This window comes from Rhinolophus hipposideros (assembly GCF_964194185.1).
Source record: "Rhinolophus hipposideros genome assembly, chromosome: 6".
Classification (NCBI taxonomy): domain Eukaryota; kingdom Metazoa; phylum Chordata; class Mammalia; order Chiroptera; family Rhinolophidae; genus Rhinolophus; species Rhinolophus hipposideros.
In genome coordinates this window covers 39,954,463-39,971,062 of record NC_138052.1, presented here as the reverse complement: position 1 = coordinate 39,971,062, position 16,600 = coordinate 39,954,463, and the positions used below count along the sequence as shown (strand labels likewise).

Genomic DNA, 16,600 nt, shown 5'->3' with positions numbered 1-16,600 from the left:
AAATGGGAGGGGGGTTGGGGAGCTGGGTGAAAAATGTAAAGTGATTAAGTACAAATTAGTAGTTACAAAATAGTCACAGGGATATAAAGTATAGTATAGGGAATATTGTAATATTGTAATAGTCAATATTAATAATTAGTAATAACTATGTATGGTGCCAGGTGGTTAGTAGACTTATGGAGAGGGATCACTGCATAAATTATAAATACCCCAAATACTGTACTGTGCCTTTAATAGATAGAAAATAGTATTAAACAGAGCCTGACTTATAAGGATGATGAAGGGAGATTTACAATATAGGTAGGCTCTTATCTAGAATTGGCTGCCTAAAAACTCACATCCTAAGCTAGGGAGGTAAAATGTATAAGCATAAATTATGGTTTCATAAATTATGAAACCATAAATTTGTAGGATTTCTTAGTCACATATATCATTAGAATATATGTTACTATACTCATGCAAACGTGTCTATAACTACTTGTAAGTGGTCTAATAAATCATGAAGAAATTTAGAAAAATACTTTATATCTTTCAAATTTATAATATACTGTAAAAGCAGAGTATAAGTAACTATCAAATTATCACTTCAAATAGGAAAAAATGTCATGAATATAATGTGTATCAAAAAAAAGTGACATGGGCCACATACAAAAATTATGTGGAACAATTACAATGAAGATACATGGAAATGATATATAACTCACCTGAGAGTTCATTTTAGGAATAAAGGTAAATTCCATGATTAAAGACTTTAAACGAATATTCTCTTATTTGGCTCTTATTCTTAGGATACTCATGAAAAAACAGAACATTTCATTATGAAATATGGCAAAAATAGTTCAATAAGAGAATGAAATTTACTATTGGCTATTTTAGTCTTAAATCTTCAGTATTAGTCTTTCTGCCCATTTCCCATGCTCAAATATAAAAAATGTTTGTCATGGAAAGTGTACAATTTCAAATGGAAGCTGTGTAATTAGTTAACTCTATTAATTATTACCAATGGACAGAATATGACTTAGAATTGCCGCATCAATTGATATTGAGCCTGTATGAACAATACTAACTAAATTGCACAAAAGTTAACAACCACTGATAATGAAAAAAAAGTTTCTTTCATTTTCAAAGAAAATACATGTGGAATAAGGAAACGATAAGATTACTTACTTTGTGGTATAACAGAGACAAGAATTTAAAATAATAAAACACGAGGTTATAATAAAATTAGTCTCCAGTGGGAGCGGCTTTCCTATTTGTGAGAATTAATTCGTTTAATGGTAATTTACTAACTATAAAACTTTTCAAATGTTTGCAAAATCATTTGAAAAACTATGTGATATGGGTACTAACTATAATTCCTTATAGCTTCATGATGTGACATTCTCAACTTTTTTAAATAGCTATGATCAAGTTAGTAAATATGCCCCAGTCTTCCAATTAAAGTCATCTTACCCCATTCAATCACCTAAAAAACAAGTCTCAGTATTATCTTTCATTCTATGATATAGCTGTTAAAAGCCCAGATCACCATGGTTTGAATTCCTGTTCTATCACTTGCTAGTCATGTGGCCTGAGTAAGTAAATCTTTTGTGTTTGGTTCTTTATCTGTAGAATGGAGATCATAATAGTAGTTACCTCACTGAGCAACTTCAAGGATCAATTCGTTTTCCTCTATCTGACTTCCCTCACGCAAATGTTTAAACTTCATCTCCAGTCACTTTTTACCCCCATGCACACAACAGCAATGCTTTTTAGCTGCATCATATTTGCCATTCCCAGAATAAAACTGATCCATCCTTCTTTGCCTTCAGAACTCCCATTCATCCTTCAAAACCCACCTCTGTCTCTGTGAAGCCAGCTTTGGTTTCTCCCAGAAGAATTCACTTCTTCTAATAGCAATTTTGGGAGATAAAAGATTAGGGAGAAAAAGTACAGACCTAATTTCTGGCTTTTTCTTTTCCTTTTTTTTTTAAAAAATTATTTTTTACTTTGGTTACAAAATACTGTATTGTAATGATAAGATCAGAACTTATAATCCTTGGCTTTTTAGTGGAAAACAGTTTGGACGTTACAATGATTATGGTCAGAAAACCATTTTAGTACTCTTAAGAGCTCAGGAATGCATTGAGTGAAATGAAGAAAGTGAGAGGGTATTACCATTAATAAAATCAGAGTTCTGTTGTATGATAGCTTTGTGCGAGGTGCTTTAATTACATTATCTCTGGACTTTGGGTCCATTGTACATTAAGTAGTTCCCAAAGGAAATAAACAGTAAACCATTTTTTTTTCTCAAATGGAATGAGCAAAAGAATATCAAGATAGGGTTATAATTTTCTCTATTAAGTCCTTGACTTCAAAGTACTTTACTGTCTACTAAAAGTAATATAGGATAAAGAAAATGTCTTTTTCATTTAAATTGTAGGCCAGCATTTGAAGATTAGTTCAATTATTCCATTAAGTTTCTAAATTTATGAATTCCTACATATCAGATTAAAATATAAGTAGATTTATTTACCTTAGTACAGTGCAAGATAATTAGAACCGCCTATATTTACATGTTAAATGTTTGAAAGGTAATTAAATATTTGATGAGTGTTAATTATGTACCTAATTACATTATATAAATCTAATTTCTTACATGATTAGTGACACATTATTGAATTATACTTGTATATAAATGAGATTCAATGCAACACATTTTTTAGTACCTACCAGTATGTAGTTTAAGAAAAGTGCTGGATGCCATGGAGAATGCAAACATGTGTAAGATGAAGATTTGTCCCTCAACAAGCTTATAATCAAATAAGAAAAATTATATATGTGTATGTGTATATAAAACGTAAGATGTAAACTTGGAAAGAGAGGACTGAAGGAAGGAGATAATTATTCTTCAGGAGTGATAAGGTAACACCAATGTATGGGCAAAATGGGCATTCTATTTCTGTGTGAAGGAAAAACATGAGATAAGAAGGCAACTGTATGGTATAGGGCAATATAAAATGTTTTGAACAGAAAGTCTTTAATAACTTCCCTGAGGTTTTACTGCCTCTTCTATCTTCTCAGATTATAAAAAAACAGCGGGTATTATGTTAGAAATACTTGCTAAAAACATGGAAAATAGTCTCTCACTAAATAGATATTTTTATATATCAATGATTTGGGGCACAATTTAACCTGTGGGGAGGAATGCAAGCTCTAACAGATGTAATGATAGGCAAAAAAGGAATATGAAGGGCAAAAGTACAGGCATTCTACACCATATACAGAAATTAACTCAAAAAGAATCAAAGACCTAAATGTAAGGCCCAAAACTAAAAATTAGAAGAAAACATAGAGAAAGCTTTATGATATTGGCTTTGGCAAGGACTTCCAAGATCTGACACCAAATATACAGACAACAAAAGTAAAACTAGACAAATTGGACCATATCAAAAGTAAAATTTTCTGTGTATCAAAGGATACGATCAACAGAGGAAAAAGGCAATCTAAAGAATGGGAGAAAATATTTGCAAATCATATATCTGACAAGGGATTAATATCTAGAATATATAAAGAACTCTTACAATTCAATAACAATAACCAATTAAATAAAGGGCAAAGGACTTGAACAGACATTTCTCCAAAGATGATACACAAATGGCCAACCAGTATATGAAAAGATGCTCAACATCACTAATTATCAGAAAAACGCAAATTAAAAGCACAATGAGCTATCATCTCACACCCATTAGTATGACTACTACCAAGAAAAAAGAAAATCACAAGTGTTGATGAGGATGTGGAGAAATTGGAACCCTTGTGCACTGTTGGTGGGAATGCAAAATTGTGCATCTGCTATGGAAAACAGTATGACAGTCTTTCTAAAAATAAAAAAAAAAGAATTACCCTATGATCCAGCAATCCCACTTATGGGTATATATTCAAAATTGGTTACATAACAATGTAAATACACTTAACCCTATTGAACTATACACTTAGAAAGGATTAAGATGATCATCCATCTTACTTAATTTTATGTTATTTATTTTTTACCACAATAAAAAATGTTTTTTAAAAAAGTTTTAGGAAAGAAATACAATCCAGTTGTTTGACAGTATTCCCTGGATTGGAAATTGATTAATTCACTCAAAATGGCAAAAATAATAGCATACAGCTTTAGCTGTTAAATTGTCTTCTCTTTATTACCATCTAATAATTAACAGGACATACTATTTCATCTTTTTTATTTTATTTTAATTTATTAGTTTCAGGTGTACAAGACAAGGTAATACTTAGACATTCATCTTTTATATCCCTCACACTGTGAACCTCCCTCCCCCCATCCACTATCCCTCCAACCTCTCACCGAGCCATCACATTATATATATAAAATTATAGTTGGCATTCATTAATGTTTAGCTTCTGGTGTACAGTGCCATGATCAGGCATCCACAGTATCCCTGAGGTGGTCTCCCAAATAGGACACAAGGACATACTATTTTAGTGATATCATTAATTTACTTTTATGCTTGCAGAAGATACAATGATCATATCTGATATAAAATATTCATTAACTTTTTTTTTAAGGGCTGACATCCATTCTGAGAAAAACTGGAAAAGGATGAACAATGAAGAGAGACTCAAGGTGAATAATAGTAACTTAAGAAGCACTTGGTTATTTTTATTGGGCCCATGTGGAAACTGACCCTATCCATCCATCCACTCTGGAGTTTCCGGCTCAGTATAGTGTTACCCACTTTTTCATGTGGTCCTTTAATCAGATTGGCTGGGAAACAGACTCTGGAATGCACCCGTCTTATCAAGGTCTCCTATATACACTTGCCTCTTCTTGATCATTTAATCAATAGTGAACCAATATGATGTTCTGCAGAACATCCGCTAAGTCCAAATCTTTTTGGGCTCTATTAAGACAGAAGAAAGGACAGTTAGCACAGCCCTTGAGCAAGACCATAAATGTATATTTTTGTGCTTCCCAAGGGCATGTTTACTTCTGGTACCTTTCTTGATATGCATTTGTCAGATTAACTGCATGTACCTGAGGTGATGTTAACCTGCTCTAACAAAAATTCCACGTCTGATACATCAGCTGCAATTGATGCTATCCCTGGCTGAGTCGGCAGTAGTCCACTACCGTTCAGGATTTGAAAAGTTTCTGTAGTGGCCAAACTGGTCCATACTTCAGGTCTTTAAAAATGGCACTAATCTCTGCCATTTCCCATCAGATGCATTTACTCTCATGGCCAAGGCAAGTAGTTTCAGAGCCTCCTCACCCACAACAATACCTGTCAACCACACAGGCTAAGAAATCAATGTGAATGTCCTGCCAATTACCAAGTACGTCTGTTAGTACTGTTTAGGGACCAGAGAAATGATCAATGAGTGGGTCAGCTTCCTCAGGAAACAGACTCTGAGGAGTGTTCAGGGAGTTTGTCGGAGAAAGCTGTCAGCGGTAACACCTGTGAGGGAATAGGGGCTGCAGCTCTGGGTAAAGAAAGAAGTTGAATGCTGGTAAGTTACAATAAAGGCCTCAGTTGATTCCACAGGGGTCTCTGAATTTGAGACAGCCTTCAGAGTTGTACCAAATTGAGGCAAGGAAGCGAGGCCTTCACACTCCTTTGCTGATCATTAATTTCATTCAACATGCCCCAGGGGAGGCAACTCCCATAGGCAAGAGGCAGCTTCCTTCAGCTAAAGGTAATTTCTGGGAAAGACTTCAGGTGTGAACCAACAGCAGGCAACACCCATGGCAACTGGGGACATATGTGCTTCGATCCTTAAGAGGGGATATTGGTGATTCATCATAACATCCACTACTAAGGCTGCCAGATTTAACAAATTAAAAAAAAAAGATAAAAAGATTGCAAGGCATGCCTATACTTAAAAGTTATTTATTGTTTATCTGAAATTCAAATTTAACTGAGTATCATGTATTTTATCTGGCCATTCTATCTACTGCACATGAAGTAAAGGGCAAGTAAAAGAATTTCCAGAGTATTAATGTATTACTCCTTTAATAATCTTACATTTTAGAACAGTACTAACCCCACAAGGACATGGGAGACCAGAAATAAAAATCAGTTAACCTCAACAACTTTTGCTCTACTAAAAATCCTGAGGTGGTCTAATTATAGGGATTCAATGCTGCTCACTACCATTTTCCCATTAGAAGCAGAAGTATGCTTAGGAAGAACACTCCAGCAACATTAAAGAAAGTTGTTGGAGGGAAAGACATAGTATTTGTATACAGAGAGGGAAAGAATTAGAGCAGAGACGATGAGATGAAAAGGAAAGAATGAGAAAAGACAGCCCTGAGGTGAGTTCAAAGAATTTACTGACTGCATGATATAGAAACATATGAGGTGAACAGAATCTAGTTAAATTGTATGCTCTTGATTTTAGGTAATAAGAGAAAGAGAGAAAAATGGAATAAGGTATATGTAAAACAAAAGAATAAATAGGTTTCACATATCATTCATCAGAATGTGTAATATATGTGAACATATTAGCTAATATACTACAGCCAAGCTCATGATATTGGTCAGGTGATCATTTTCCATTAAATATATTTCACCTGAGATGTCACATGTATTTTATATTTGTTTTCAGCAGCAATTCCCAACTCTATTTCATTTAAAATAAATAACTACTATTGGTGTGTTTTATCTACATGACTAAAGAAGCTCTGAAAATGTGGAGCTCTGATGTTTCCCTTTAATTACACCAATTAAAGGGAACTCCCACCGCTGTTACCATCGGTGATGCTACCTTTCTCACTAGTGCTCTCCCACCTGCCCATTTTTTATTATGCTGCCAGTTGATGCTTCCCCAACCATGCTATCCACCACATTGCCCCGACATTATTTTCTTCTGATTCAGAGTAATTAATCTGGGAACCACTAATGGATTCATTCTTTGTGTGCATCACAGCACAATTCTGCACGGCATCCTCAAATGCGAAAATGTTTCCCGTCTTTCGTATGGCCTGGGAGCACATATTTAGGAATTCTACATAAATAAGGTTTTTCTTGTTTTCCTTCAAAATTCTAAAATGCAGAATTACATTTGAATTCTATGATGTTAATTTCAATCACAGATGAGGCACAATTATTCACTTCTGGGATTAAAATACCTACTATAGACATCAATAAACAAAACAAAATCTGGCTTATCCAATTGTGTTTTGCCAATCAGAAAATTCTTTTCATAAGCATTGTACACTGTCACCTGTATTCTCTAACCATGCCCAGTAAAAGAAAATGCATATAATACATGTTTATATGATAGTTAAAACGACCTCCTTAAATGTTCTTTTTGTATTACGTTTTTCCATCCAAAGAGACAATTCAGTGTTTTACTATAATTATTTTTAAATTATTAACTGTTACCTTCCAGTTGTCTCTGTGTGGATTATCAATCATAGTCTTTAAACCCAAGATGGCTTTTCCCTAGAATTGAGTTTATTTTTAGGCAAAACTGATGGTTTTATCAGGTTTTCTTGTGTGCATTTAGAGAACACAAGCATAACTAAGTCATATCATAGATAGGAAGGTAAATTTGCTGCTGAAAAAAAGAAAGTGATATAATGGCATTTCAAATCCAAAAAGTAATTATCTTATTATCCATTATCACTCAGGTTTTTCCAAGATTGTTCTCCTTTCAATCTGTGTAATGAATATGGATAGCATAGGCAGTCACTATGCACACCCAGTAAGTCTAACCTTCCCAGATCTGAGTATTATCTGTGCACCAAGCGAAGTCAGGCACAGAGTAGGTACAGTTGTCGAAAGTTGTCTCTAAATATTATATTAATTATCCTGTCACTTTATTGTGTGTATAAAGATAAAACCTAAGAACAACAAACTTAATTGTAAGTTAAGTGGTTACCTTACAATTCTTCAGGGGAATAAATCCTTACTTCTCAGCTATGGTGGATTATTAGGAACTATCTCTGATTAGTTTTACTTAAGATTACCTGGGTTTCAATATTCAACCAAAACATGAACAATACCATATACTTTGTATACACCAGTAATACTTTCTGATTGAAATAAATAAAGATAAACTAAGGGTGTGTGTACATTAAATTGTGGTGTAACGATTGTCAATACTTATGTAACGCTTATGCCAGTATCTTATGCCAGATACTATCCTAAGTGTGTTTCCCTTAATTCTCATAATAAATTTAGGATATATATATTCCATCGCTATCCTTATTCTAACAATTGCGAAAACTGAGGTGCAGAGAAGTTAACTAACTGGCTGAAGTTTCCGTAGCAAATAAGGAACAGAACTAGTATTTGAACCCAGTGTAGTTTGGTTTCAGATCCTGTAGACTTAACTACTACTAGACCATACTACCTCCCTGCTGAATTATCTGATCTTCCTATGGAAGAGAACACACACATATATGGTGCTTCTAACGTTCTCTCATGTATATCTGAGTAAAACTAGAATACCATCTCTTTTACTCTCTTCCAGTGACAGCCTATTCTGACAACACAGATTGGGTTAGATGTCCCTCCTGTCCTATTCTCCCCTCTCACATAATACCTAATGTGCTGGTCTATCATAATTTTTCTCTTTTCATTCCCCAGTTGATTGTAATTCATTGAAACAAGGATTACTGAAAGACTGGCACACAATACAGTGCCTGGAATACAGGAGAGGTTCAGTAAATGACTGTTGGATGAACATTCTCATTGTGCACAGATCTGGCTATTGGCCTTCCAGACTGCACGAAAACAATTATATCCACCACCCACCACCACCATCTACTCTAATATCAACTTTTGCAATTCTCCACATTGTGACAAATTTCACATTTCTCTTTGAAACACTTTAAGAATAGCTATCCTAAGGAGGGGAGAAAAGTCTTACCTTCTAAATCTTCTTTCTCAAAGTGTGTTTTGAGAATAGAACGAGTTCCACCCCTATCCACAACGGCCTCTTCATCATTTCTCTGTAGAATGGGAAGAAAGGAGATTAAATGATAATACATATGTTCTTCTTATTTCAGAAAATAAACTTTAATATGATTTAACATTTTAGGGGATTAATTCAGTTATTTTAACTTGCTTGTACACAACTATTCTATTTCATTATCAAGTGCTAGTTTAAAAGAGGAAACCAAAATTAATTTGACCATATATTCAGAGAAGGGATATCATTTGATTTTCCATGAATCAAAAGAAGTGAAACATTCCAGTTGGCATCATTTGTTAGTGAGATGAAAATCAGATAACAAAGTAATCTTGCCAATTTAGTAACATCCATTTCTATCTCTGATAAAGAATTTTTGTTAACAAGATGACATTTTGAACTACACAATGAAAATATAAAAATCATTGGTATTAACACCACTAATGCTATGGTAGGGCAAAATAATTCCACTGCTATTAAAAACAGGGTTGAGGGAATCTAATCCCTTGAAAGCAATTAGTAGCAATTATTAACTACAACTCTAATTACTTTGCTTCAGCATTTTATTCAAACTACACTGTAAATTACTATCCTGTACATTAAAACTTCATTCAGTTTTTCTTTTTCTTTTTTTTTAAAGTCTATTTATAATGGCTGGGCAGAGGCTCTGTCTTCTGCATATTGTACACACTCAAAACAATATGTTCACTGTTTCAGTACTCAATAAAATAATGGAGGGGTGAGTATAATTCATTCTGACCATGCAGGAATTGACCAAATACAAAATACTAAATGAAATGAAATGCGGATTACTTCCTATTTTTATCTAATTGTGAATACCTATGTAAAATTGCCTTAAAAAGTGAATACTAAGCACAAATGAAGAGATGAAAAGGTAGACTAACAGACTAAAGATGGGTGAATCTTTTAAGATCTATTTCCAAGTCTATCCTAGCATCCAGCTATTAAAAAAGTTTTTTAATTCCTCAACATAATCTTGATAAAGATTTGGCCTCCATGTTTTACAAATCAATACTTTCAACTATAGGATTATAGACAACATATTTCCATCTAGAAAGATCAGCTCGGAAATGCTTCACAGGCAGCAAAGTATAGAGTAGTAGGACATGTTTTTAACTCTACAGTCTGTTGTCTTTTCTGTAAACATCTGCTGAGCCAGGTCAGGACTAAGTGTTTGAAATCAGAGTTCAAGAAACTTGCACTATCGCTGAGAAAAAACATGAAGATAGGATTCAGAGCTTGTGGCTCTTCTATTTGCAATGTTTTAAAAACTTGTTGGGTTGAGCAATAATAGCCATAGAGAAAAACTAAAGATAAGATTTATAAATATTCCTGAACCAGACAAATGCAAGTTTCAGCCTATTTAGAATCTGTTCTTGATACATTTACAAATCAAATGCATCTTCTGAGCAAAATGTGCTCAAATATCATGTTTCCCCGAAATTAAGACCGGGTCTTATATTAAGTTTTGCTCCAAAAGACGCATTAGGGCTTATGTTCTGGGGATGTCATGCTGAAAAATCAGGCTAGGGCTTATTTTCCGGTTAGGTCTTATTTTCTGGGAAACACGGTATATGTCACATTGGAATGCACTTCTGCCCTCTGGGGTGTTGTTAGAAAGAATGCCAAAAGCTAACTCAAGCATTCATATTCAAAGGTCAGAAGGACTATTATTCCAGTATGGTTCACAATGGCAGTCGCTTAAAACAATTGAGAAATGGAAAGCTTTATATAGAATATATGAGGATGTTTTTCACTTATACAATAAAATATTTAATTTTGATTTCAAGGATCTGAATGAATTTTCAACTTATACAAAATGGTTTTTCTCTATATAAAACATGGATACTGTTCACAGACAAAAGATATTTCTATTGATTACCCTATGTGAAGATATTGAGATAAAATGAAATTTTGCAACAGAAGTAGAAGGAGAATCTAAGAAATGATTATTGAATTACTATAAAAATTGCAAGCAGAAGTGACCTGGTTTTAATATTTCTTTGAAAGATAAAATCTAGAAACTAGAATATGAATTTAACTCAACATAGGTGACTTATTTATGGTTTCATATACATTATTCCCTTTAAATACTCACTGGATATTCCATAGAAACATCAAATGCATGATCTTCTAAGTTGAAAATTCCCAAGATCCAATTAATACTAATAGATATACTGAAATTCCTCTACTTATAGTCTAAAGGATCACTTCAATATTACTCAAGACTTTTTAATAGAGTATTTCCCTTCCCCCTTATAGCCAAGAGCAGGCAAACATGGGGTGTGATAAAGAGAATACAGAGGTACATATGGTACTGGGTGCCGTATATAATCCCTATTCACCAGTAAAATAAACTTTTATCTCATTTTGTACTGTTAATCTCTTTAGATTTGTTGAACATCAAATACATTAATATACCTTAATTTCCATATGTATTCACTCATTAGGAATAAACTTTAGCACTGTGTAGGGAGAGAACACATAAATGTGTTACATTGCCTCTCAGTACAAATTACCTTTGCTACGCCATTGGGGAAAAGTTTAAGATGATTGATTCCCATAAATTAAATAGGACAATGTTTTAAATTTTTTTGGACAAGACCCATGGTGAGAAATATATATCCCAACATAATCACATATTCATATATATGTAATCACAACAAAAGTTTCACAAACCAATATTTACCCACTATTATAATCAATGTATACTGTGATATTTTCTATTCCAGGGTATTCTATTTCATTTAAAAATACTAGTCACTATCCCTTAATTTATTTTAGGACTCAAGAAATAGGTTGTGGCTTACAATTTGAAAATCACTAATATAGACTATTGCTCTAGGACAGAGTAATAGTAACTAATTCACACAGAAATCCATTTATGTAAACCTCTAACCAAATGAACAAATAATAATATTTTACTTTTCAAATTGATATTTTTCAATTTGTGAAGTTTCTGTCATGTTAAATTTAAGGATACATTACTGTAATTGCATAAATCACATAATCTTTTGCTGAACTATTTTGACTTTGTTTTTCCTTATATCATGAGAGTGATGGCTTGCTCTTCCTAGCTCCAATAAAGTACGTATCTCCCATGCCTTCCCACGAAAGAAAGGAAAAATAGTATTATCTATGATCCTCTCTACTTAAACCCTGATTATGACTAAATTGAATAGTATTCAGTTATTTAAAAGGCAAACTCCATGTGACTGGCATAACTCAAATGCATTCTATAATTTTCTAAAATTTGATTACTTCTAAACATTAAGACATCTTGTATTGTATACAAATGTAAATTGGGACTATATCCTCTTCCAAAAAATGTTAGTAAAGGGAAGAATTTTGTTGTTATTGTTATTTTAATGGAATAATTATTAGAAATAAAAGAAAAAAGAACTTTCTAGCTCAGCTCTCACATTTGAAGTGACCTTAAACCAGTACACTCTCATGAAAGAGCAACTAACATGGGCCAGTACATTTAAGTGTTAAACTATTCAGATAAACACAATTTCTTCTAGAGTTGTTTGTAAATTTCACTAAGCACTCTGAATATGTAAAAATGCATTCTTCTGATTTACCATACTCTCGAGCATAAAACTTTTCTTGTTTTACAAGCCAAAATCTAACAGTAATCCTACAAGCAGGAAAATTCACTTTTTCATTTCCTTTTGATAATTCTCATCTCATTTGAGGATGGATTAATAGGGCAGAAAGCAGTTCATTTTCAATTCAAAATATTCTTCCCCAGGATTATTTGTCATATCAATTTTTGTAGAAAGCAACCACTTTTTCTGCCTTTTCTATTAGGTATTAGGATCATAAGCTATACTGTATAGTCTCCACTAGTCATAACAGATCAACTTTCACCTCTTCTCCTCGTGCTCTATGTCTTTATGGACTGCGTCACCAGGTTATTTCCCTTCTAGCTTCCAACAGAGTTCAACTGATAAGAGATAATGACAGAGGATTGGAGAGAAAGAGAAGATAGACATGGGCCCTCTTAGGCCATAGGTTGACAATGGTTTGTTCCTCTATCAAAGGCCAAATCTCTTATCATGCGACTCCACTACAGCTACAGATCTTCCCAGTTGGCATTATCTGTTCCCGCACCTTGCATCTTTAAGCCAAGTAGTGACAGTTTCTAGCTGTTCCAAATTCGTGGGATTTCACAAACTTTAGTTGATTTTTTAGTTGATTTCCCTTTATCCTGCTCACATCTTTAAAAATAGTCCCATCATTAAACTCTTTGTATCACCTTTTGAGTGACCATGTGTTTCCTGCCGTGACCCTGACCCATATATATCTATATCTATCTATCTATCTGTCTGTCTGTCTGTCTGTCTGTCTGTCTGTCTGTCTGTCTATCTATCTATATATATATATATATATATGTCACATTTTAATGGCTATAAATCCACGACATCAAATTTTGTAAGTACAGCAAAATGGCAACCTACTTACATGACTTTGACTAAGAAATATCTATCAAAAAATACTATTAATGAAAGGTAGAGGGGAAAAAAATGTGAGAAAGAGACTGGATCAAAGAACTCACAATAACATGATTAAATCAAGAATGCTTGGTTTCTGAAAGAAATAAAAAAGAGGGTATAAACTTTTAGCTGTATGAAAGGGAATGTAAAAGAGTAACTAATAAAATATAAATATTTAACAGTTGCAAAGAATGTTCCTCATAAACTCAAGGAATATCTCTACATTTTTCTACCCCTGAGGCTTCATGCAGAAATTACCTTTTAATTCAGTTTACAGGGTCTCTCAGCCTATAGAACTAATATCTTCATTAATATGAAATAGTTTCCAGTACTGATTTAAAGAGTAGTAACATATAGACATACGTATTTTATAAACATGAACTGAGAGTAGTTTTCAGTGTTTATTATTTACAAAGGCTCCAAACTTGTCAATTCTCATTAATGTTAAAATATTTCACAGAAAGCTAAGGTTTATTTTATTCACTTCACTAATGTTAAACCAAGTGTTTTCCAAACTTGTAATATCTCACCACATTATATACATACTCTGCTTCAATAGTGTGTTGCTAATGTTTCAATAAACAACACATACAGAATTTTAACTTATTAGTTTTCTTATTCATCTTATTATCTTTTATTTTAAATTATGAAATTAAGAAATTGAACATTAACACAATGGCTTCAATGTTCATATTCAACATATACATCCATTATTTAGTCTATAGGAGTTATCTTTTTTCATTTTTATATAGATGCAGGATTTTAACTTCTTGTTTCCTTACTCATATCCTCGCTGTCTTGCATTTTAAATTATGAAATAAAGAAAACTGAACATTAACATTTAGATTCAATGTTAATACTCAACATATGTATCCATATTTATTCTGGAAGGATTCCATTTTTTTTTCAGTACCATGTAAGCTAAAGTATGATAAAAGTGTAAAATATCAACTCTTTGACCTTTAACTGTATTATGCTGTATCAAGTAAGACAATAGATGTGAAAGCCTCAGCTCAGAGATTACCATATCATAAGAGTTCAATAAATACTAGCTGAACTGGAATCTAAGCATAAATCAAGCATAACTTTGAATTTCACCTGTATGTTGTATTTTCATAAAATAAATGAGCCCTTCTATTTTTACTAGTATATTACTTTGAAACTAGGTATTTAAAATCAGGTATCAACTCTAAAATATGGATTATGCCCTCTCATGGTAATACAAGTTAAATCTATCTATCTTATATACTATATTAATTAAATCATATTTATAAACAAAGTATAAAGTAGCCCAATAAACCACTCTTCCTCTTCCCTATATATTTTTAATAAAAGCAAGTGAATTCCTTTCTATAGTATCTAATTGGGGAGGTAGGAATTGGGCTTCATTTACTTATGCAAAGTAAATGTGTTATTTCATCTTTACACATATAAAAAATAGAACTAAGAATAAGAATTGGAGAGTAAAACCCTTTATCATAGGAACAGTTCTAAGAAGGCATAAACTAAACCATCACATAAATTTTCAAGACTTATCTCATTTACTTGTAAAACTCTACCCATGGCAACTTTAGAGACCAGTTAGAGGACTACACAATTAGGTCAAGGAAGTCCACTGGTTCACATGAAATACTCGAGTCAAGTTCAGGTTTGAAAGGTTCAGGGGTGAAAGTCTTTCAATGCTAAGCTAATAATCACTCAGGATTAAATTCATCACAAAATACACAGTGACAGCACTTATTACTGTCACTGTGACCTAAAGAATATGATGTCTTCTAGTGAGTCCAACATCTGATGGTTAAGGATAACAAGCGTTTGAGAAGAACAGTTTTAATTAGCAAAAAGTATTTTAAAGGTAGCGATACTTGCATAATTGAGTTCCTGCCTTGTTTACCCACTCAGTCCTCCAGATTTGTTTGTTTTCAATTGTGGACTTGATTCTTGTCTTGTTCTTCAGAATCCTTCTAGAGTCTCAGTTATACCTATGACCAAATTTTGTACTCAGAAAAAGATGTGAACTGTTGCTACATTTCCTCACTGCTGCCTCATTCTGACTTTAGTTTCTTCATGTTGCCGGCTCATAAAGACTCTATGAGACTCCATCTGTCTTAAGTCTTTCTTCATTTGTCCCACTGTGTTCTTCCTTAAGCATATGCCACATCCCCTTGAGCTCATTTTGTGTTCAAGTGCAAGTTCTTATTGCTCTGACTTATCCCTCTGCTGCTGATGCTCTCATTTAGTCGGTCAACAAAAGGCAGCAGTGGATAAATGCTGAGAGTGTAACATACCACCTGGATTCAAATTTTCTTTCGGTTAATTCACAGCTGCATGACTTCAGGAATCTTACGTAATTTCTCTGTGGATCAAGTGGCTTATTAGTACATGTAAAGTTCTTGAATGTCCAAGCATGTATTAAGTCCTCAATAAATGTTATTTGTATTATCATTTGTACTATTTGGGCCACAAAAATAAGCATGTTTCCTACCTTCAAAGAGCTCATAGACTTCATGTTAAGTATAATATAAGTATAATGGTACTTGAAAAGTATAATGGTACTTGAAAGAAATTCATACCAGTGACACTCAACCACAAAGGTCATTATTTTTGTCCAAGAAAGGCAGTAAAGACTCCATTAAAAGAGACACTTGAGCTGATTTTTTAAAGATCAATATATCTTTGCCAGGAAGATAAGAGGACAAAGTGGTAGTTTGTCTTAAGTATCAAGACAAGAGCCTAGTTATTTGAATCGGTGAAAGACATTAGTGGGACTTAAAGCAGGACTGACTTGAAACTAAACCACCAGGCCACTGATTTGGTTCTTATAATCCAAACGCCTGGAAAGAAAACTTCTAAAATAAGAAGGACTGAAAAAAATAATGTGAAAGTAGAACTTCTAGAAATTAGAAAAATAATAATAATATATAGATATATATAATTCTTAAAATTAAAAGCTTCATGGATGGGTAAAAGAGTAGATTAAACAGATGGTATAAGAACTAGAAAACTGGGACTAAGATCTGAAAAAAATTACATAGAATATAGAACAGAATAACAAGAACATGAAAGATATGCAATAGTTTTTGAATGGAGGATAATATGATCAAGTCCAACATACCCCTAATTGGACTTCTAAAAGATAATAATAAAGAAAATGAAGGAGA

At 33.1% G+C, this 16,600-nt stretch overlaps 1 protein-coding gene across 14 annotated transcripts in view; it reads right to left on the bottom strand.

The window, feature by feature from the left end:
• Window positions 1-16,600, bottom strand: part of SLC4A10 (solute carrier family 4 member 10) — a 264,790-nt gene that overhangs the window by 157,151 nt on the left and 91,039 nt on the right. For all 14 annotated transcript variants that reach the window (XM_081052804.1, XM_081052800.1, XM_081052797.1 and 11 more), the window contains exon 2: window positions 8,878-8,959. In XM_081052804.1, coding sequence (XP_080908930.1) covers window positions 8,878-8,959 — 82 coding nt within the window. The remainder of the gene's footprint in view (window positions 1-8,877; window positions 8,960-16,600) is intronic.